The 24,275-nt window shown below is 47.4% G+C and overlaps 1 protein-coding gene across 3 annotated transcripts in view; it reads left to right on the top strand.

Moving 5' to 3' along the window:
• Positions 1-24,275, top strand: part of Cyfip2 (cytoplasmic FMR1 interacting protein 2) — a 119,588-nt gene that overhangs the window by 42,245 nt on the left and 53,068 nt on the right. For 2 of the 3 annotated variants that reach the window (XM_029546424.1, XM_029546425.1), the window contains exons 12-21: positions 1,968-2,087; positions 2,720-2,845; positions 7,083-7,249; positions 7,728-7,875; positions 10,977-11,130; positions 13,857-14,013; positions 14,487-14,583; positions 15,974-16,050; positions 19,036-19,144; positions 21,282-21,401. In XM_029546424.1, the coding sequence (XP_029402284.1) occupies positions 1,968-2,087; positions 2,720-2,845; positions 7,083-7,249; positions 7,728-7,875; positions 10,977-11,130; positions 13,857-14,013; positions 14,487-14,583; positions 15,974-16,050; positions 19,036-19,144; positions 21,282-21,401 (1,275 nt within the window). Of the gene's footprint in view, positions 1-1,967; positions 2,088-2,719; positions 2,846-7,082; positions 7,250-7,727; positions 7,876-9,928; positions 10,004-10,976; positions 11,131-13,856; positions 14,014-14,486; positions 14,584-15,973; positions 16,051-19,035; positions 19,145-21,281; positions 21,402-24,275 lie in introns of all 3 variants that reach the window. The other variant, XM_021211866.2, reaches the window with a different exon arrangement.

Here is a 24,275-nt window from a genome sequence, read left to right as displayed (position 1 = left end):
ACAAGGGATTGCTTTAGGATCTACTACTGACACCAAAGTCTATAGATACTCCAGTACCATATAGAAGTTGCTGTTTTTCATATAACCTACCTGCATACTCAAATATATCATAAATTGTTGCTATTATTTATAAAACTTAATACAGTGTGTAAATGCCATATAGTCTAGCTTCTTCTCTGTTACTGTGATAAAAATACTCTTGACGAAAGTCAACTTAAAGAATAAAGAGTTTTATTTTAGTTCACAATTCCAGGTTAGGGGAAATCACAAGGTAAGCGCTTGAAACAGCTGCTCACGTCGCGTCCACAGTTAGGAGTGGAGAGAAATGAGTGCAGGCTCTCTTCCTTATGTTCAGTTCAATTTCCCCACTCGAACACAATTCAGGTCCTCCTGTTTAGGGAATGGTGCCACCCACCGTAGGCGGGATCTTCTCACATCCAGTTACCTTAGACACTCTCCCCCATGGACATACCTACGGGCTGAGTCAATGTAGACCATCTCTCATTGAGACAAGTTGTACCAAGTTGACAACTAAAGCTAAACATCACACCATAAATAGTTGGTTTTCTGTGTATAAGGGATAATGACAAAATCGTACAATACAGATACAACATTTTTTTCAAAATATTTCCCATCTAACATTGCATGAATTCATTGGCTATAGACTACCTCGGACATGTAGGGCCAAAGGAACACGTTTCTATGTGCATATGTGTTACAGCTTTTTATGAGTTTCAGTAGTAGCATTGTACAAAACACTATAAACTCTGATTTAAAAAAAAAAAAAAGTAATGAGCCATCGTCCATAAAGAAAATCAAAATTCCCATGAGCCTCTTGCCACAGTGTTTTTATCAGCAGAGAGTGTTGTTTGATCTCCATTTCTGTCTAAAGATAGGTCATTTTGGATGAATCATTGAGGTTAAATGAGGGTCACAGCCTCATGACTTCTGTTTGAAGGAAGTGTTCTAAACATGTCTGTTGTGACTTTAGATAGAGCACTACATAGCACTGTGGGTCACAACCCATTTGGGATCAAATGACTTTTTTCATGGGATCGCCTAAGACCCTCAGGAAACAGATATTTACATCGCAATTCATATCGGTATTAAAATTACAGCTACGGAATAGCAACAAAAGTAATTTCATAGTTGGGGGTCACCACAGCATGAGGAACTGTATTAAAGGGCTGCAGCATTAGGAAGGTTGGGAACCACTGACACAACACATCAGCCCTGTTTGAAATTGTTAATTAAAAGCACAAAACTGGGGGCTTCATGACACTGCTTAAGCTGCAGGGAAGATGTTTGCTTGCAACGTGAGAGTAAACCCAGTAAGGGAGAGGGCTCTGCTCAGCTGGGAACACGCAGGTGTCTGCCAGGGATGGAGATGGTGCTGCAAGTGTTAATTTGGGAAATTACAGAGAGTGGTGAAGCAGATTTGCAAAGGTAGTGTCCATCATTGATGACAACTTTCATATATTCACGTGTACATTCATATCCATGTACATATATCATGTGGCTACATGCATGTATATGGTGTGGAATATTACACATACAGACATCTGTGCCAGATCTTTTTAATCAGGGCATCATCGCCAGTAAGTGAGCTGTGACACCATTTTGGTGGTCTGCGATTAGCACTGTATGCAGGGCAGAGTATGAAGCTGGGATTCCTGTGACATCACAGTGCTGGGTGAAAGTCATTGCATGAATACGTATTCATGTTTCATATTGCGCACTTCCTACTGTGACTATGGTCGAGATAGGGTAAAACCCTTTGCTGCAGGGCTAAGTGGGGATCTATGTGACACTTCCTGTGGCCTTCATCAAGACAACTGTCAAAGCCGAGTTTACCTAGCAAGGGAGCATAACAACCGCACAGTTCTTACAGGGAATCAGACGAGGGCCGCTTATGAGCCTCAGGCATACGGACGGCGAGGTGAGTGTGAAGCTCTGTGTCCCCCCAGGTGGTGACAGGCTCAGGGCTGGACAGCCAGAAGTCGGATGAAGAGTACAGGGAGCTTTTCGACCTGGCCCTGCGAGGCCTGCAGCTTCTGTCCAAGTGGAGCGCCCATGTCATGGAGGTGGTAAGTGTCCTGAGGTGCCAGGCCTCACACTGGCCTGACTCTCACAAGGCATCCATGGAGTGCCTCTAGTTGGCACTGTCTTTCAACATAGAAGTGCATATACCATACTTACCCAACTGAAACCTACATTGAATATATTTACAGAAGTATATGACCTTCAGTTAATATTTTCATCACTTAAACAACAAAAATACCACATGTGGGACCCAGCACCAACATTAATTGGCTCACAACCTCTTGTAACCCCAGCACAGTAGATAGAATGCCTCTGGCTTCTGTGACACCCACACTCACGTGCACTTCCCCATAAACATATAGACACATAAAGAACATTAAAAGTAAATCTTAAAAATAGCCGTTAAGGCTAGGCTCGCAACCAAAAGCTCACATCTGTCACCCCACCCGTTCAGCCTTCTGTAGTCTGACTCTGTGCATCCCTGTTTTAGAGACTCACCATATATGGACTCATAGAGCGCATGTGAGGTTTTGTGTCTAGAGTTTCTTACATCGTGTTTTCAGGGTCCAGCCCCATTCTGCATGAGCCCACATCCCATTAGTGCTCCCTGGTATTGCTAGACCATTTTGTTTACCATTCCTCAGTTGATGGGCGTTGGCTGTTTCTTCTCTCCCAGTACTCCTGGAAGCTGGTTCACCCCACAGACAAGTTCTGCAACAAGGACTGCCCGGGCACCGCGGAAGAGTACGAGAGAGCCACGCGCTACAATTACACCAGCGAGGAGAAGTTTGCCTTTGTGGAGGTGGGTGTGGGATGCCCTGCTCTCCCCACCTACTCCTGGACGGCTGCTCCCTGTGGTTCCTGGAGTTGTTTTGATCCCCCAACTGTGTTCTTTTTTTTTTTTAACATGCTGCCCTTTATCTAATTTCTTTTTCCCATCCAGGTTGTTCTCTGTCAGAAGTTACTAGGAAATGATGAGGGATCGAGCTAACATAAAGTGTTCCTAGGGAAGAACAGTTGCTAGTTCCTGGGGTAGTAAGAGCCGCTTTTCCTTAGGAGTGTGGCCATTGGTTGGTTCCCCGTGCTCCAGTGGATGACCTCACAGCCATGGGTGTATGGGCAGCACTGACTGTACTCACTGAGTTAAAACATGATAAATAGATGAATACATAAATGTTTATGAAAGGAGGCTATGAAACTGGAGGGAAGGTCCTGAGGGAGGTCAGAGGGAGGGGGGAGTGAGGATAGATCTGATTGAGATATTGTGTGTCTGAGTCAGGGTTTCTATTGCTGCAACGAAATACCATGACCAAAAAGCAAGAAGGGAAGAAATGGGTTTATTTGGCTTATACTTCCATATTCGTTATTGAAGGAAGTCCATATTCGTTCGTTATTGAAGGAAGTCAGGACAGGAACTCAAAGCAGGGCAGAATCCTGGAGACGAGAGCTGGTACAGAAGCCATGGTGGGTGCTGCTTACTGACTTGCTTCCCCTGGCTTGCTCAGCCTGTTTCCTTATAGAGCCCAGGACCACCAGCTCAGGATGGTCCCACTCATAGTGGGGTGGGTCCTCCCAAATCAGTCTCTCATTGAGAAAAGACCTACAGCTGGGTCTCAGGGAGGCCTTTCCTCAACGGAGGCTCCTTCCTCTCTGATGACTCTAGCTTGTGTCAAGTTGGCACAAAACCAGTCAGTAGTACATAATGGAAGCATGTATGACACTTTCTAAGAATAAATTAAAATTAAAAAACTAAGTGGTGAGGGCGGCAAGGCGGCAGTGGGTGAGAGCACTGGCTACACAGTCATGGGGACCTGAGTTCAGATCCCAGCACCAGTCACAGAACAGCTCAGGATCCCACCCTTAACCCTGGTGCTGTGGGATGGACATAGAAGGATAGCGGGGCTGCACACTCGGTTCTCTTTGGCTTTGTTCTGGGGTTGCTTTTGTTGACATAGGGTCTCATTAAGTTGCCTTGAACTCACTTGCTAACCAAGGCAGGTCTTGGGACTATAGACCTGTCCTGTCAAGCCTGGCTGAGTTGTAGCGTTCTACAGGAGCACTCACACAATACATGTTCCTTCGGTAGCCACACTAAGGGGGATTTCACACTCTCCAAGTCTCCCTGAGAGTCTCACAGTTCCGTGCTCTCACAGGTCTTGGCAGTGGCCATCTTGCAAATGATCTTGGTCATTCTGATGGCTATGTGGGTGACTATCATTAACCTTGTCATTCTCATTTCCCAAAGTCTAATGTTACTGAGTATTTTTTCATGTGCTCATTGGCCGTTCTTCTATCAGTTTTGTATAAAATATTTTTTAAAGTCTCTGCTCATTTTTAAAGGTTGTATTCTGCCTTCTCATTATTGAACTGTGAGAATTCTTCCCATAACCTCACCACAGAACCCACCATGTATGTGACGGAAGCAGCTTCCCGACTTCGTGACCTTGCCTCTTTTTTTTTTCCTTGACAACGCCTTCTAAGGAGAACTAATTTTATATTTTGCCAAGAGTCCAATTTATTCATCTTATTATTTCACAGTATGCAAATGAGGACTCGAGCTAAGAAATCCTTACATGGTCTCAAGTTGCCAAGACTTTTCCCTCTGGTCCTCCAGCCTTACCCACCCTGAATTTGGAATTATTCTGAGCCCTTCTTTATTGCTCTCAGTGTTTTAATGATGGGGTTGTCTATGTGAGAGACTGTGCATGTGAGTGTCTTAGGAAGCCAGAGACAGTGGAGAGCCTTGGGCTGGCGTTATGGGCAATGGGAAGCTACCCAACATGGGTGTTGGGAATTGAACTTGGGTCTGCAAAAGCAGTTAGTGCTCTTAACTGCTGCACCAGCTCCCTACTCCCTGTCTGGATGCTCTTTAATTTCACCTCTGGCCAGGAACCCAGCTCTTTGAATGCCTCTCTAATTAGCTCTCTTCACAATTCTTTACTGCAGCCAAACATTCTACTCTTTGGCGTCTGGGCATTTCCCCCCCCATCTGACAAGGTTTCTTACCCTAATTGCTAGAGGTGTGCTTGTGTGTTTGTTTTTTTATTTTGTTCTGTTTCTTTAATGTTTTTCAGAAAGAAACAAACCTTGCATGTAAGCATATCGCCCCCCATTCCGCCATTCCTTCCTGTTCAGCAGAAGGCTTCAGTTTCTCATGGACATGCATAGCGGGGCTTTCTCGGCCATTGGGCCTTTTGTGCTTCGGGCTGGTGCATGCAGTCAGGCACATCACTGTGTGGGTGTGAGAGTGTGGCCACTGTGTGAAGGCCGATTCATCATGTCCCCAATTCGTCACCCGGGTCCCCTCTGTCCTCACAAGTCAGCGTGTTGCCACTTGAGACTGACTGAGGAGGCCGGTTTACTGTTGGTAAAGATGGACTAAAGAGACTGCGTCTCCTACCTAAGCCTATCATTCCTATCCCCGCTACACCGATTCAGCCTACCCACCGGCCAGTCCCAAGCAGTAACACAACACAAGCTCCCGTCCCTCCTCTGCACAGGCAGAAGCAGAGGTGTCCTTGGGACAGCTTCAGGAGAAGAGTCCGGTGTGGGGCTCAGTGGGGGTCGAAACAGTGATCTGGTTTGGTCTCTTTCATGTCAGTGTTGGTAGCGAGCTCTCCAAAAAAGCACTGGAGTGCCACCCAGAATGTGGTCCAAGGACCAGCTGTGATTTGTCATCCCTCAGCAGTGAGATTAGAGCGTGGGTCGGGATGACAATGACCTGCTTCGTGAAGCACAGCCACGCTTTTGTGGCAAGATACTAGTATCATTTTCTAAGCATCACTTATTTCTGGTTGACACATGATGGCTATAAATATACCTGAGGTCCACTGTGACATGTCAGTGCTTTGGATGCAGTCTGTAAGGGTCAGATCAGCTCATCTGCATAACTGTCACTCTGAATTATAATTATGAGCATTCAAAATCCTCTCTGAGTGACTGTTTTGAAATATGCAGCTATGTGTACAGTGCAGCTTCCCCACCGGGACATAGCACAGGAAATTGTCTCCCCTACCCAATTGCACATGAACCACGCCATCTCCATTACTGCCACTATATCCTTCCGGGTTTTCTGTGTGTGTGTGTGTGTGTGTGTGTGTGTGTGTGTGTGTGTGTGTGTTGTGTGTGTATGGTGGATGTGTGGATGTGGGGTGTATGTGTATGGTGTGTGATACATTTATGTGCCTGTGGTGGCCAGAGCTTAATTTCATGTGTCATGCCACAGGAGCTGTCCGCCTTGGGTGTTTTCCTCTAGGTAGGCAAGGCTACATGCATTAAAGCCCCAAGAAAAAACAAAAAACAAAACCAAACAAGAATCCAACTTGCACTGAACTACGAGCACACCACCGTGCTCAGCTTTTTCCTGTGGGTTTGGGAGTTTAAACTTGGTTCTCATATTTGTAGCACAAACACTTCACCAACCGAGCCATCTCTCCCTCCACCCCCTTTTGGTTTTTGTTTGTTTTTATTATTATTCTAAGCTGTGTGGTATAATGCACCTGGGGTGATGTGGTGAATGTCCTCCCATTCTGTCCATGTTGCTGCACGTAGCAGATTTCTTCTTTCTGGCATTGTTTACATGTACCATGGTTTGTCTCTCCACTTACTGTCAAGGTCCACCCCAGTAGATTCTGTCCTGGCTGTGGTGGCTTGTGGTCCAGTTACCTTTGGGTTCATGTATTTCTTCAACCTAGTGGTTTTGTTGCCCTCAGTCACACCCAGAAGTAAGATGGCTGAATCATGTGATACCTGTATTGCTAGGGTCTTGGAAAACACTGTCCTGTTTCCATATGGCAGAAGTAATTGGCAAGACCACCCACAGTGCACTGGAGTTCCCCTTTAGCATGGCTCCTGCTGGGGGAGTAGAGCTCTGCTCTGTGTGCTTTTGGTACCATTTCTGACCTGGCATATTTAGAGGCCCTGCCTCATTCTCTGGGGTATCTCTCTCTGGTACCCTCTCCAGGCAACATGGCAAAGTGTGGTGAGCAGATGGCTTGCTAAGTGACAGCTAGGCTAACCCTTGCCCTGTTGCCCACCAGGTGATTGCCATGATCAAGGGTTTGCAGGTGCTCATGGGAAGGATGGAGAGTGTCTTCAACCAGGCCATCCGCAACACTATCTACGCAGCTCTGCAGGATTTCGCCCAGGTGACGCTTCGAGAGCCATTGCGGCAAGCAGTTCGCAAGAAAAAGAATGTCCTTATCAGGTAGGTCCTTGGATGGCCTCATTCGGGACACTGCAGGACTGATTATAGGGCTTGAAGATTGTAAAGTGGGGTCATAGTATCCACAGTGATTGGGTGATGGAATGAGATAATCCATATGTATACTTCAGCACACATCGTGTATAGGGAGTAGGCCATGAATATAAACTGTTATTAAAATGGAGTTAGTGATGCTAATGAGATGTTGCTATAGCTCCTCCTATTCTCCTCATCCCCAGGTCCTGTCTTCTTGTCCTCTGCATGGTTCAAAGCTGAAGTCTTAAGTAATCAATGGCCACCAAAGCCATGGCAGCCACTTGTTAAAAGCATCTTAACACTGTGATAGCATCCTTGAGTGGGTCCAGGAATGAACGAGCATCCCAAACACTCAGCATTGTAATGCAGGAGGTGCTGACACCCGGTTAGGGCTGGAAACAGCCTTGTAGACACCTAAGCTGAATCTCCGTTTTCCCTTCCCCAGCGTTCTGCAAGCAATTCGAAAGACCATCTGTGACTGGGAGGGAGGCCGGGAGCCTCCCAATGACCCATGCTTAAGAGGGGAGAAGGACCCCAAAGGTGGCTTTGACATCAAGGTGCCCCGCCGTGCTGTGGGTCCATCCAGCACACAGGTGAGTGGTTCCCCGGCAGCCTGGCTCCTCTGACTCCAGGCCAGTCGGACTGGGAAGGGCAACATGCTTAGCCGTGGGGTTAGTGGGATCCTTGTGAGGAAGGACAGGGCTTAACAGCTGCTCTGGGCTTTTCCTGAAGTCTTGTTTTGATAGAAAAAAAGGAAGACTACTGGCCTAAGATTCAGGAGACCTGGGTTCTAGTCCTAGACACCTGTGTGACCTTGGGCATGTTACACAATCTCTCTGTGCCTCAGTTGTCTGGTCTGACCAGTGGTGGTAGCACCATATCCACCTACCCAGCTATCTCCTAGCCCTGTAAAGCTCACATATTACAGTGCAGGAGAGATCTGACATGGAGTCCACACATCTCACTCTGGTGGTTGTTATCACCTCAGCCCCTGGCAGGAAACTTAGAAGTTCTGCCCCGACCTGCTCAATGTTCTGGGGCAAGTACCTTAACCTCTCTTGGCTTTGATTATCATCGGAAAAGAAAAACCTTGGATGAGATTTTTTTACCAACACTTAACTTTTCTAATATTTCCATCTATTTTCCAAAGACAGCCCACAAGCTTGGCAAGCCCCCTCCCCTTAGAGAAAGGATGGTTGTCAGAAACACCCCGGGTTCCCAGCCAGAGCTTCTGCAGTAAGATGTTGTCTGTGTTTATCCAGAGCAGACTTAAAATTACATGGGGGAGGGAAAAGGGTGAGCCACGAAATTAAATTCTCACTGCTGGTTTAGGAAAAGGGATTTATTTCCTGGTCTACTTTCTGTCATATTTGAAAAGAGATATGAGTCTGACTGTAACCCCCGGGGGTCTTGCAGGCTCCAGAAACCCCAATCTAGAAGCTCCTCCTTACAGGGCCTTTCAAGCCTGTCTCTGCTCTGAAGCGGGCCATCTGAGGCCCTTTCTTACCCATCCTTCTGTGTGTGTCCGCGTCTGGGCAGGGCTGGGCTGAACAGGGGCAGGTGGGTGTTTAGCACATTTATCAGCCCTGAGCTCTACAGTGTTCGATGACCAATGTGCACAGGCTGTCTTCTGCTTGTGACACATCCCGAAGAAGCCTCCGTAGACAGCTCTGAAACATTTGAGGGTCAGAGGAGCTTCCTAACTCGGAGTGCCCCGGTGTGGCTGAATGGCTCTCGTGCACTTGGCTAAGTTCCAAGAGGTTGGTGCAGACGGAAGAAGGATCGTGGGGAGGGGGAGAGGCTACAGACAGAGGACAGAAGAGAGAGGGCATCTTGTGGACAATTTGGGAGCTGCAAGTTAGTCACCAAAAGCTAAGCCCCACCCCTAGGTACCACTGGGATAAGTTGACTGCACAGACGTATTTAGTTGACTCCTAGACAGCCTCAGAGCTGGAAGAGTCCTGAGAGATAAACTCATCCCCCCCCCCATCACAGATGGAGAAACTGAGGTCCAGAAAGGGGAGGTGACTTGTCCAAGTCACAGGATGAGTGCCAGGTAGCGGTGGTACAAGAACCCCGGTCTCCTGATGCCCACCCCAGGGCTCCATCGCAGCCTTCAGGATGCAGGAAATGTAGGCATCTCATAAGAGGTGGGCAGCAGGCTGTCCTGGTGGATTCAATGCCCTGTTAATAACAGCTGGCTAAAGCATTGACTCTGTTCAGAATAAACCCACTTTGCTAGTAGCTAGAATTAGATGTGAATCCAGTCACCACGGCCCCCTTTCTTTGGGGACTCCAAGGCCATCATTGTTAGCACTGTTCTTTGATAGTCAGAGGGAGGAAATCGGCCACAGTCCATCCCCTCCCCACAGAGGGGACCCTGCCTGGGGTAGCCTGGCATGCCGATCTGTGACTGCCAGTCCCACGGTGGGAGAGATGCTAGGGCCCCATTCAGAAGCAGCAGAGTGTAGCGTGGTTGTTGGGAGGTCGGAGCGTGTCACGTGTGGCCCCTGCAGCTGTGGCGGCTTTCCCACTGTATACAATACCTCTCGCTTTTTCTCTCTCTCTCTCTTTCTCTCTCTCTCCCTCCTCCCTGTCTCTCCTACCCTCCCATTCCCTCTTCCTCCTCTCCTATCTATGTCTTAGGCCTGCCAGGGGTCCCCGAGGGCTTTGTTTCACCCCACTGGTGGCACCCAGGGCCGAAGAGGCTGCAGATCCCTGGTATAACACCGCCTGGTTGGGTTGGTTTGGGTGCCTACTGCGGGAAGCAGCAGGAACAGACTAGCCTGGCTCCTCGAGGCCGTTCCCAGCCCTCAGATTCAAAGACAAGTGGAGTGGGGGAAAACTAGAATAGCAGAAAGAACAACCCTACTGCACTTGGGCCCTTTGCATGTAGGGCACTCTGTAAGCAGGTGTTAAGTGTCTAATAACCTCCTTTGTAAGTATGGATTCCTACCCAGAATCTCTGGGAGACTGTGCAATGCATTCCAGGCCACCAGAGGGCACCAGCATTCACTGGCAGGTTCAAAATGCAGGATCAGAAAAAAGATGGTTGGGGGAGGGGGACGTGTTTTGAGCTTTGTCCATTGCTGACTCCTCCCAATGTTAGCGCTGAAAGAGATTGAGAACTTATCTGGTCCAATTCTTCCTTCAAGAAAAGGCAACTGGAGCCCAGAGTGGAGGCTTTGTTGTCTAAGGTCACACAGCAAGTCAATGGCCGTGCCTGGCTTTGAACCTGGCTCTTTTGATTCCTGGTTCAGTGCCCCATCCATGCTGTTACCATGGTCATCTGGGAAATCAGAGAGTGACATGGATGCCCAACACCCTTGGCTAAGCAGGGCAGGCAGGAACTTTAGCTACCTGCCATTGTCAGGTCACCTAGGGGGAGCCTTGGGTCCTAAGGCAGAAAGCTTTGCAAAGCTGGTCAGTCTCCCTCTCGGGAGAGGAGGGGGGGGTGGGGAGCTCAGTGATGGAATGCTTGCCTGGCATGGGCTGGGTCTCGGACCGGGGGTGGGGGGGTGGGGGGATGAAGAGGTTTCTGTAGTTCCAAAGTCTCTGCCTAAATCAGTGCTTCCTTAAGACGGCTCTCTTTACGAGAGGAAAAAAAAAAGCCACAAGGAAGGGTGGGAAGGGAAGGCAAGTTCTCCCTTGACATGGGGGGCCACCCTGACCCTCTCCCCCTTTCTTTTTCAAGCTGTACATGGTGCGCACCATGCTTGAGTCACTCATCGCAGACAAGAGCGGCTCCAAGAAGACGCTCAGAAGCAGCCTGGATGGCCCTATTGTCCTTGCCATAGAGGACTTCCACAAGCAGTCCTTCTTCTTCACACACCTGCTTAACATCAGTGGTGAGCCTTCGGGGTGGGGGGCTCGGCAACAGTGGGAGAGAAGATGGGCCATCCACCTCCCAGGGCAACCAATTTGATCTGGCTGGAAGTTGTAGATGGAGTCATGAACCATGGGGGCGGGGGCGGGGTGTTACATTTCGCTCCCAAAGGCAAAAGAATTATTTAAAATCAAAAAAAGAAAGAAAGAAAGAAAGAAAGAAAGAAAGAAAGAAAGAAAGAAAGAAAGAAGAGAAAAACAAAAGAAAAAGAAAAAGAAAAAGAAGAAAGACTTTTCTGTCAGTTTGAGGAGGCAGGAAAGGCTCTGTTGCACTCATTCTGACCCAAATGAATTTGGTAGACATCCATTGCTAGTTCGGAATCACACCAGAGATGCACAACTATAAGCCCAGCATGTATTGGCTCAGATGTTTGTTGGTAAGCAGCAGCTATAAACTCTGTTGAATTGTCTTAGAGGGTTTCATTGCTGTGAGGAGACACCATGACCATAGCAACTCTTACAAAGGAAACATTTAGATGGGGCTGGCTTACAGTTCAGAGGTCTAGCCCGTTATCGTCTCGGCAGGAAGGCTAGGCACACGCCCTCTTATCAAGGCAACCCAATAGGAGGAAAAGGGCCCCAAACCAGGCAAAAGAGTCAGAGATCAGAGACGCCCTTCCTCCCACTTTTTGGAGTCCCACAGGAACACCAAACTACACAATTATAATATACACTCAAAGGACCTAGGTCAGACCTATACAGACTCCCTGATTATTGGTTCAGTCTCTGAGCCGTTATGAGCCCTGGTTAGTTGATTCTGTGGGCCGTGTTTTTGTGGTGTCCTTAACCCCTCTGGCTCCTATAATCCTTCCTCCTCCTCTTCCACAGGATCCCCAAAGTCTGCCTAGTGCTTGGCTGTGGGTCTCTGCATCTGTTCCTATCCGTTGCTGGATGTAGTCTCTGGTGACAGTTATTCTAGGCTCCAATCTACAAATATAGCAGAATATCATTACAGATCATTTTGTTGACTTTTTTTTTTTAAATGTTTGGTTCTGTCCTGGGTCTCTGGGCTCTCCAGCCTCTGGTTCCCAGCCCTCCAGGCAGTGTCAGGCATGGGCTCCCTCTCATGGCATGAGCCTCTAGTTGGACAGTCATTGATTGGCCACGCCCACAAATTCTGTGCCACCTTTACCCCAGCATCTTGCAGACAGGCCAGATTGTAGGTCTAAGGTTTTGTGGTTGGGTTGGTGTCCCTCAACTGGAAGCCTTACCTGGCTACAGATGGCTGGTCCAGACTCCATTCCCCCATCACTAGGAGTCTTCGCTAGGGTCCCCCTCATAGATTCCAAGGAGTTCCCATTGCACTAGGTCTCTACCTCACCCTCAAAGTGCCCCTCCCTCCAATTCCAGTCATCTCTCTCAATACTTTCTCCTTCTATCCCCCCTCCTGTTCCCATCCCCACCTACCCCCAGTTCACCCATGAAATCTATTCTATTTCCCCCTCCCAGAGAGATTCTTGCGTCCCTCCCTTTCCTGATCCCTCCACGTTATTTAGCCTCTCAGGGTCTCTGGGTCATATCATGATTAGCTTTTACTTTCCAGCTATTATCTACTTATAAGTGGGAATACACCATGTTTGTCTTTCTGGGTCTGGGTTACCTCACTCAAACTGATTTTTTTTTCTAGTTCCATCCATTTGCCTAAAAAGTTCCTGGTGTCATTTTTTTTTTTTTAACATCTGAGTAATACTCCATTGTATAACTGTACCACATTTTGTTTATCCATTGTTGGGTTGAGGGTTTATCCATTCTGGGTTGTTTCCAGTTTCTGACTATTGGGAATAAAGCTGATATGAACATAGTTGAGCAAGTGTCTTTGTCGTAGGATAGAGAGTTCTTTGGGAATATGCCCAAGAGTAGTATAGCTGGATCTTGAGGTAGATCAAGTCCCAATTTTCTGAGAAACTGCCATATTGATTTCCAAAATGGCTGTACAAGTTTGCACCCCCACCAGCGGTGGAAGAGTGTTCCCCTTGCTCCATCCACATCCTTGCTACCAGGAGCTGTCACCTGTGTTGTTAATTTTAGCCATGCTGACAGGTGTAAGATGGAATCTCAAAGTCGTTTTGATTTGCATTTCTATGGGGGCCATTTTCATTCAAACTACCCTGGGTACTCATTGCTCCTAGCAGGGGAAGCTTCCAGGCTTCACCTCAGTTCCATGCCCCCCTCTTCCTCTACTCTCAGAGGCTGTATGGAGCAGGAACCCAGTGACATGGAAGTCTCAATGTGCCTGTAAAGAAAAAAACAAAAACAAAAAAACAGTGGAGGCATCTCTGTTAGGGAATGACCTAGGCTGGGCTTTCTAGGCCTCCCAACAGTAAGGGAGCCAGAATTACCACACACGGAGATAAGGGAGCCATACTTCCTTGAAAGTGAGCATTGGTAAGCGTGTTCTCAAAGCACCGTGTGTATATAAAACCACACTTCTCTAGGGATTTTGTAGAGATTTAGTAGAAATGGTAGGATGGCAAATGGTATAAAAAAAGATTACCATCCTTTCCCACATAACTTGCTCTGTCTCAGAAACTGACAGATGCCATTCACGTAAATGGTACTAAGCTGGCTTCATGCACAAGACAGCAAGATCAGGGAAGGGCTGTGCATGTAGCAGTGACAGCCAATAGATAGCAAACCCTGCGATGTGTGAGCGCTTTCTGTTAAGCCAAGTCTCTCCCTGTGCTTCCAGAGGCTCTTCAGCAGTGCTGTGACCTCTCCCAGCTCTGGTTCCGAGAATTCTTCCTGGAGTTGACCATGGGCCGGCGAATCCAGTTCCCGATTGAGATGTCCATGCCCTGGATTCTAACGGACCATATTCTGGAAACCAAAGAACCTTCCATGATGGAGTAAGAGTCAGGATTGGGCCAACCAGGAAGTTCCTGGAGCAGAGTGGGAGGGTGGCTTGCCCTTGAGCTCTGTGCTTTACAAAGGAAACTACTGAGTAGAGATTAGGCAATGTGCTCCACTCCAAGGTCATTTGCCTCAGCCCCACAGATTGACTTAGAAAGGCCCTAGCCCCACCTGCCCTTCCTGCCCTTCCTGCCCTTTGTCTACCTCTTAACAGCTCTGCTCACAAAATCACCTTCTCTGGGAACCAAGAAGTAATCTAAGCCAGAATTTTTAGGCCAGAGGATCCATCAGCATCATCGATTCTGATATCTGTGTGTGTATTGGAAAGCAAGTCCTTCCTCTGTGGAGGCATGGGGCACACAGAGAGGGAGGGAGCTTGTCTACAACTCCAAGCCATCTGCCTCATCACCCACACCTCGTTTTCCCAGCCAGTGTAATTTACCCTCTATGTCTCTGTGTTCCTTCCCAGGTATGTCCTCTACCCCTTGGATCTGTACAATGACAGCGCCTACTATGCGCTCACCAAGTTCAAAAAGCAGTTCCTCTATGACGAGATCGAAGCAGAGGCAAGTGACATGCTTCCTCCATTCTTGCAGTCTCCCAAGATGCTGGGTTTATCCAATACTTAATGGTTATCAGATGGGGGGAATGTGTCAAAGGCTCTTATCCAGGGAACAATATTCATGATTGCTGTGGCTGTCAAACATAATAGTGCGCTCCTTTCTCTCCTCATCCCTTTTCTGGGCTACACCATGAGGGGCTTCAAGGACCTTCATGTGTGTATACACCTTGGCTTGCAAATGGTACCATCTAACCACTCCAAAGGCAGGTCACGATCTCCAGAAAAGACCATGGGGCCTCTGGGGGCATCGGGAACAGCTGGACAAGAATTCAGAGTTGGTTCTAGAAAGGGAACATAGGGTTTCAATGAACACTCCTAAGTTGACCCTGTAGACTCCTTATCGTGAGGTTCAGAGGCCCAAGCAGGAGGCCTCAGTTACCTGTATATGAAGCCAGCACCATGGGTTGAAGCCAGCACCATGCACAGCACCCACTGTGAGTTTTGCTCTATGTAATATAGTGGGTGTCACAGCACAAGGCAAGGCCTGGGCCAAGTAGTGGGAGTGGGTGGGTAGGGGAGCAGAGGTGGGGGGAGGGTATAGGAAACTTTCGGGATAGCATTTGAAATGTAAATAAAGAAAATACTAATAATAATAAAAAAATTAATTTAAAAAAATATAGTGGGTGTCAGATACAAGTACAGAAACTTTTAAATAAAGGGTTCATCTTACAAAGCTAAGGGCTTAATAGGAAGGAATCAAAGATGGATCTCCTCCTCTGGCTCTGTCGCCTGCCCTCCTGATGCGGGAGTCTGGTCTCTTTCAAGTCCCACTTTGGGCGCCTTTTGCTCCGTTCATTGATAGAAGTGATGACTCTATCTAAGTGGTGCTTGATGTCGGATGTGACCTTGTCTTCCCACAGACTTCATAGTGTCCTATGAATGGCATGAGACACCACAGGGCAAGACTTTGTACATTAGAAACCAGAGGGATTTAAGGGAAGCTGGAAGAAAGAGATGTTTCTATTTCTAAGAGCATGCTCCAAATTAACTCTACAGAGCAGGAAAAATCAAATACAAGGAGGAGACAAAGTCTTTGGGTTCTCAGGCCGCTAGGGGTAGTCACAGCATCAGAGGGCGGCCTTTCATTTGTGTCCTCTGACCAAGCATTGGGGAGCCATGGGGTGGCTGGTTCCTGGGCTCCTCTGAAGCCATTGAGGGCAAAGCGCTGAACTCCATGCCTGTGCATGGCCACAGGTGCTTCCATCTTCTTCCCCTTTCGCTCAGGGATGTAATGTTGCCCCAGAATGCATGTCAGTGAACCCTGGTGACCTCCCTGCTGCCCATCTGTAATTAATCCAGACAGGATCTGCTGACCGTCTGTTTGTCCCCACCAGGTGAACCTGTGTTTTGATCAGTTTGTCTACAAGTTGGCTGACCAGATCTTCGCCTACTACAAAGCCATGGCTGGCAGGTAAGGGGAGCCTAGGCTGTGAGCAGCATCCTTTCTTCAGCCCCATACCTTTCTCCCTTGTTCAGCACTTAAGGAAAGATCAAGCGATTTCCATGGACTCAGGTAGTGAGACATGTTGTAAAGAAATTCTTCTGTACAATGGATAGCATACAAATACACTACAGTTCCTTAGAAGGGCAGAGAATGACTAAACAAAATGAAGGACATTCATGAAGGAAGACTGAGATTCTGGGACTATATGGTAGAGAGGCCTCAGCTAGTCGAGGCTATCTTAAGCAAACAGTGTCTAGGGAGTTAAGTAAAAGGAGGTGAGGGGATAGTTCCAGAGGGCAGGCAAAGGGAACTTCTAGCCTAAGCCTTAGTGGAGCAAGTACAAAATTAATAGCTTGCCTGCCTGCATCAGGCTGGTGAATAGCCTGAGGTACTTCAATGCGCTGGCCACTAGAGGGCGAGCTGCTTCACCTGGCATCGTTGTAAACACTTGATCCTGGGGAGGGCATCCGCCACCACAAAATGGTTTCAGAAGCACAGGGGTGGCTTGACTTAACATTTACTTTTAACCTTCATTTTTTAAAAAATATAAGCCATGGAACATATATTTAAGGTGTGTTGAGTTGGAGACATGTCAGGTCTATAGACTTGTCAGTATTACTGAAAGATACTGATTTAGCCCCACGCCCAACCCCTCATCCTCAATGAATTACTGGGTTTTCAAAACCTGCAATGGTACGATGCATAAAGGAAAATACGTTTATGTAAAAGCATTGCAGTTCTTGCTGGAAGTTGAGGTGAGACAGTCAGCCATCCCAAGGGTGATTCCCCCCTCCCCAGGGGCTTCTCCTCCCCACCCCCTTGGACGTGATTGACGTCATTTGACTTTGACAAACTTGATACATTTCAAATAGGAGTTGACATGCACTGCACACAAAATGTCACAAACATGGGATCCTAACCGATAAACAGAACGCACAGAGGTACATCCATCGCTAAGTAGTCACTTAACAGGTGTGAGTAGATCGGGTAGGAAGCAGTTACAACAGGGGAGGCAGCATTTCTAAGAGAATTCTGATCCTGAATATGCTGATACTTTCTGTGTGTAAACAAACTTGGGCATGTCACGTCCTGGTGACTCTCTATACTTAGTTTATAAAATCTCATCTTAGGAGCTAGAGAGATGGTTCAGTGGTTACGAGATCTTGATAGTCTTCCAGAGGACTCAGGTTTAATTCCCAGTAAAAGAGAAGGGATCAGAAGTTCATCTTTAAAAATATGTGTCCCCAGCTGGGTTAGCAGCACACACCTTTAATCCCAGCACTCGGTTGACAGATCAGACCTGCGAGTTTGAGGCCAGGCCAGCCTGGTCTACAGAGTTAGTTCCAGGACAACCAGGGCTGTTACACGGAGAAACCCTGTCTCAATATATACACACATACATCATATCCCCATGAGAAAAATAGCTCTCAACAACTTTCCCTGCAAAGTGGGTGCCCTTCCAAAGGATGGAAATTGAGAGAAGCTGGGGAGTTCAGAGAAAGAAAGCACTAGAAGGGAGAGTGACCCTGGCTGATCCATCTGAGGTAAAACGCTGCCTCGAGTGGGAGCCACCTGTGCCACCCTCGGTATTCAGTGGCCATATTTTAATGAGGGAAAGAAACAGCTGACATTTTAACGATTTGTTTCATTTCATTCAACAAACTGAATCAGTGTGGCATCAGTGTAAATACTATTAAAGACATCTCTGCTTTCTTCTAGGTCCTCCTAAATCTAGTAGGCATATGACAGTGGGTCTCAGGTTGGGAAGTCCCCTCTGAGGCATTCAGTAGGCACCATGGTTGGTGGCTTCAGCTTTGGACTGTGCCTTCAGCTTTGGACTGTGCCAGCTTGAATGTCCCTTTTCAAAACCTTTTTTTTTTTTTTTTTTTTTTTTTTTTTTTTTTTTTGTTTTTCGAGACAGGGTCTCTCTGTAGCCCTGGCTGTCCTGGAACTCACTTTGTAGACCAGGCTGGCCTCAAACTCAGAAATCCACCTGCCTCTGCCTCCCGAGTGCTGGGATTAAAGGCGTGCGCCACCACACCTGGCTTCACTTAAAATCTTTACATGGCTTCCAGTCCATGTAGACGTCCCAACTCTCTACAAGGGTTCTCACAAGATCAGGCCTGTAGACTAATACGATATAACCTGTTTTGGCAAACTCTTCTTTTCTTTACCCTGACAACCTCCTGGTTAGTCAGACAGACCACACTTACTGTGTGTGGGATAAATTTACCTCAGCCTTACGTTACCTCTGTCTAAAGAAACCACATACAAATACTTCCTATAATGCCTAACTCCAAATGATCTAAGTCATTGCTTTCTGGTACTAGAGATACCCTCCAACCTATGTCTCAATGTGGAGGACAGAAATAGTACACATGATTTATAGGACTGTTGTGACATTCAAAACAATTGTATATGTATGCCCTTGTGGGCATGTGTGTACACCCATGTGCATGAATGTGTGTGGGGGTTTTTAACCTGTGAGTGTGGTATGTACATATGAATATATGTGTATGTGTACATGTATGTATGCATGTGTACGTTTTGTCTGGTGGATGATAAAAGCTATGCACATGTTTCTACTAAAAAACATTTTCTCTTGATTGCTCAAATTTTCAGTGTCTCTTTATTGGAAGGTCTGTACCTTGAGGACAGGAAGAACCTTAGTTTTCCCTGTACCTAGAATTTTCCCTGGGAAATACTAAGAATACACTCAGTTGTTTTTGTTATAAATTAAGACAAGAGTATCCACCCTGGGTTGCCCATCTTTTACTGAGAAATTCTATTTTACATATTGAGCTTCTGCATCCAGTAAGAGGGTTGGAGAACTGTGTCTACAGCGACCTCAATTCTGTTTGAGATATTTAAGGTCATGTGTTCCAGGTGGACCTGTTGAGAAGTCATTTGCCACCATGTTTAATGCACCTCTATCATACGTCTCTCTTCCAGTGTCCTGCTGGATAAACGTTTTAGAGCTGAGTGTAAGAACTATGGGGTGATCATTCCGTACCCGCCATCCAATCGCTATGAGACACTGCTAAAGCAGAGGCATGTCCAGGTATGGTGGGAGAAAGCCATGACAGGGAGGAGTCGGGGGAACAGACTCTGTGGCGATAGGGTAGACTTACGTGTGTGCCCGAGGTGTCTGTAGCAGGCGTAACAGCCTCAGAGTCATACAGACAGTACTGAGCGTCCTTGGGTGCAAGTTCTAGACTTCCTGGCTCCTCTACAGCTGGCCTGAGAAGCACTGAGCAACACCAGGGCCTGACATCCTGGAGTGGCCTTTTCTTCACCAGCACTGTCACACAGAGACAGGTAGACCCACCCCTGAAGTAAAGGAGAAGAGCTAAACCCCATTTAAATGTAGCACTTCAAGCTACACCTAGGGTAGAAACTGTTGTAGAATTTTTTTTTAATCCCAATCCGGGGTTTCTATCCCACCTTGGTCATTCAGTTCCTAGATAAAAGACACACAACTCTTTATTATTTACAGTAAGCCTTAAACAGCACAAGAGCTGGGCAGATATCTACTAAGTTATGACTTATTGTGTTTTATTTGGGCTGCTCTTAACTCCAACAGGCCAGCCCTCAGGGCCATGTTTCCATGACTCACCCTTACATGAACACATGGTGGCTTCTCTCCCTCCTCCCTTCTTTTCCCTCTCGTGGTTCTCTGCCCCTAACCAGGTCTCTCCAAACTTATCTACCTCTAGTCCCTCCAGTAATATAGCCAATTTCATTTAACTAATAGTTTTAAATCAAGGAACAAGGTTTGCACCACAAATGCCTGTAAACATGAGAAGTCGCTCACAGGTCTAGACCTTCTGGTATAGAATTCAACATTATAATCTATAGCAGTGGACCAAACCTCAACAAAACTGGTTTGTTTTTATCTGGTGGTTTTACTTAACATTTGACCCCAGATGTAGGGAAAATGCTGCTGGGAACAAGAACACAGATCCTGATTTTAAAATGCTAATCTTAGCTGGAAAGGCATAGCAGTGCCATCACAGACCCTAAGCCTGCCTGCAGGTGGCTGGTTGGCAGAGCAGCCTGTGTGCTGTTATATCTGTGTGATTGTCGTGTGGTCCTAGGTCTCTGTGAAGGAGCAGAGCTGAGGCCAAAAGGATATTGAGCTGAACAGGAAAGAATCAATATTAAACTCACAGGGCATCCATTTCCAGTGTCTAGTCACAAGAGAGAAAAGAACAAGGCTCACTAGATGAGCAGCAGAAGTTGCACTGCAGCCAGAATTAGCCACAGGACCCCCTTATGGGACCTCAATTGGTTAGTAGGAAATTTATCCTAAGATAAATAATACCTAAGAGTAATCACGTAGCGCCTAGCAAAGCATCGTGCACACGGCAGGTACTCAATAAATGGCTCTTGTTGTCTTCATAGCATCTGCACTAGTACCCATGTGGATCCCACTGGGAATTATCTTAAGCTCTTCTTTCCACCCTTTAATAAGCCTTTCATATGCTTGCTTTTAAAACCACTGCCATGAAGGCAGAAAGTCGGCCATCGCTAAAGTGGCTACAGCTCCCTAGGGACTGTGAACAGGAAGACACAGAATGAACCTCAAGGCTGAATCTAGGGTGTCAACAAAAGTGTTCAGCAGAGGGCAGAGTTTTCCCCAAGCCTCCGCCCACAGCCTGAATGAGCTGTAGTTTACCTCAGCGGGTTTTATCTAAATCAGTGGTTCTCAACTTTCCTAATGCTGTGACCCTTTAATACAGTCCCTCATGTTATCATGACCCCCCCACCCATAAAATTATTTGTTGCTATTTTATGACTGCAGTTTTGCTACTGGTATGAATCATCATATAAATACCTGAGATGCAACCTCAAGGGGGGTCGCGACCCACAGGTTGAGAACCGTGCATGTAACACCTTCCAGTAGTATAATGCACAACTCTCTCCAGGCTAGCCAGACTCATGGTGATGTGTGTTTGACTGTATCGAGGTCATCTTTCTCTTTCTCCTGCAAGCATGCATGCCCATTACACATATACCATATATGTATATGATATGCCAAGAGATTATGTGATGCTATCTATATTCTGTATACAGGCATCCCTTGCCCCAGTAATGCTTTTTATAATTTTAGTACAGTTTGCTACCAGTGCATGGCATTTAGTTGTCATATATCTGTGTAGACATTAAGTAACTTTCTCCCCTCCTCTGCCCTTCAGCTCTTGGGGAGATCAATTGACTTGAACAGACTCATCACCCAGCGGATCTCTGCTGCCATGTACAAGTCCTTGGACCAGGCCATCAGCCGCTTTGAGAGCGAAGACCTGACCTCCATTGTGGTAAGAAACCGGGGGCGGGGGGGACCCTGTAGGCTCTGCTCTCGGATGCCTCAGGTGGATGCCTAGTTGGAAATAGTCGTTAGCACTTCTGGCCTAGTTCAAGAATAGCAGGGGATTTCCTTCACATGTGACCAGAGAGACTAGGATAAGAGGAGAAGGGAGAGAGAGAGAAAGGACCAGAGGTCTGCGGTGTTCTCCTGGGATACAGGAATATCTACAGCATCTGTAAGCAGGTCGTGAACCGACCACTCACCTGAGTCTTACATCACTTACAAGAAACTGTAGAATAGCTCACATTCCTGAAATCACTCGGCTGCCTTTAGCTTGGGAATTAGAGTTTTGTACGTGTTAAAATGTCCTCAGTGCTTATCTCTCAAGGGGTAGGAGTTTGAGTTTCTTTTCTTTTGTTTATTTGTGTATTCTGGCTTTCCATTAATGAGCATGGCAGATGTCCACGACCTCTTCCCACTCCCTGGAAGATACTGAGTGTTCTCTTGGCTAGAACACAGTGAAAACTCTAAGTGTGAGCCCTTGTTTAATCAGATGAAACACTGGTCCCCACCCAGAACATCCTCTCCCTGGGAAGCCTAGGACGGACCCCCTGGGGAGATGCTCTCCTGTGGGTAGGCTTGGTTCCTGTGGCCCTGGCAGAGCAGTCTCTGCCTCCTGGCACTGACAGAAACGAACTGAGGAAATGCGCCTTTCCCCTCCACCTTCGAGACTGTTCTAAAATGTGGGAGTCACCGCGAGTGACTTGGGGAGCTAGGTCACCTCCTTGTGCAAGTAGGCTGAGCAGGGCGTCCTGCAGAGTGGCTGCCCATGGGCTGTTTGGCTACTGGTGTACTCGAAATCTTGAGTCAACTTGTAACCTTTGGAATCATTCAAGTAAGATTCCAGGAGCTGGGACAGCACCAGGCTAGCATTCCCAGATGGCAGAAATTGCTGAGTGGACTACAGACTCGTGTGAACATGTCCAGCTCTCCTAGTCCTCCCTAGAGCCCCACAGGCCCACCTGACTGGCAGCCCACCGGCCCCTGCTGTGTTTAATTCTCAGATGCCTGCTGGAGTCTCTCTGAGGGGCTAGCCTCTCCTCCTCCTCCTTCCCACTCTCTGGAGACTTCGTTCTTTGATCCTGCCTACCCGGCTGTCTTATTTTCCCATTTTGCTTTTGTGCTTCAGTGCCCACATCAGCAGAGTTGAGTCCTAGCTCCTTTTGTCCACCCTTGCATCACTAACCCAAGTTCATGGAACTTGAAATCGTAGAATCGTAGAACAGACCTCTTTCCCCGGCTCTCATTGTCTTCCCCCAAAACAGGGTCCCGCATGCAGCGTGCTAAAAGGGTTCAGTGATCTTAGAAATGAGCTCGTTGGCGTTACCATCAGTGTTCGATTACCATATTACCTGTCCTCAGCAGATGGGAACGGAGCTGCAGCAGAACCAGCTCAGCCCCAAGAGACGGAAGCAGGAGCTCTTTATCTCTGTCCTTCGTTCCCTTCTTGGTGCAGAAACTGGGAATGTTCTTCTATCTCTCTGTGGTTGAAATCCAGGTTTTAGCATTCTTTAGGAACATCTAGGGTCTGCCATCCCTAGCCCACTGTAGCATAGCAACAGTTGGAATAAGTGTCAAAGCACCAGGCCCAGTGCTGTGCTAATGATAGACTCCCTCACCCACCACCATAACCCATCCTCTAAGACTTCCCCCTTCCAAGACATCTAGTTTCCCATCTGAGGCCTGCCTGGCCCCGTTGCTGTTAGCATTTATAGTTACAACCTGCACTCCCAGCTTACAGCTATGCAGGATGAGTTTCAGAGTATCCAAGCTGCAGTGTTGGAAGTATGAGCTGAGTCCTTGACCCCACCAAAGTGGACTTGTCAGGTGGGTGAGGAGGGGGCTGTGGCTGATGAGACGGGAGCCAAATCTTTGTGGGTAGTGACCCACTGAGCTCCCTGGGAAAGCTGGCCCTGACCATGCCAATGTGGTTTGGAATGCCATCTCAAGCACTTGTCCTTGTGTGACCTTGGGCATGTGGCCTTCTCATCGTCTCATTCTCCCCTCAGTGACAGGAAGAGTGGCACCACAGTGTAAAGCTGGCCTCGCCAAAGCATGGCCAGAGTGGCCTCAGATGGCCCAGGACTTGAGCATTTTCCCCCTCCTGCTTAGATTGTGATTCTTTTTGGATAATAATGATTGAGAGGTTGCAGAGCAGCAAAAAGTGAACCCAACCAGAAGAGTTTCATTACCACTTTATTTCCCAGCAAACACGGCACCCCACTCTATGCCGACCCACACCCTGAGCTCACTCACCCACCCCCCCCGCCGCCTCAATGATCACACACAGGTTCCAGGTCACTGGGGTGGAGGACAGACTATAGGGGCCTCAGTGACAATGTTGCCAAAATCTGGAAATGTCACACTTCAGCTGACTAGCTAACCCTAAGTAGGCGGCATCTCCTATATCTTTGACACTTTCTGTAGGACAGAGAAATGACCTCTAACGAGATGCAGTCACAGTATTACTTAGGACTCACACTAGGGGACAGGCTTTTCTCTCACCAGTTAAGAAATCAGAAAGATGCAAACATGCTTTCTACCCAAAGGGCTGCAGATGGGGCTTGCCCGCGCTCAGTGGTCTCCTTCCTGGTTGCATGTAGCGTCTCCACCCTCTCTCGTGTCTTGAGCTTTTTATTTTTATTTTTTTCTCCCTATTTCAATTGTGATTCTTTGGGCTAATAATGATTGACAAGCTGCAGAGCAACAAGTGAACCCAACCAGAAGTGCTACCCAAGAGTATCAGAAGAAAGGAATATTGTCCCATGCAACTGAAGGGGGTCCTAGGCCTCATATGGGAGGCCAAAGGTTGCCTGAGAGGGGT

This window comes from Mus pahari, chromosome 14 (assembly GCF_900095145.1).
Source record: "Mus pahari chromosome 14, PAHARI_EIJ_v1.1, whole genome shotgun sequence".
Lineage (NCBI taxonomy): Eukaryota > Metazoa > Chordata > Mammalia > Rodentia > Muridae > Mus > Mus pahari.
Note: the sequence above shows the minus strand (reverse complement) of the source record. Positions and strands in the feature narration are given on the sequence as shown.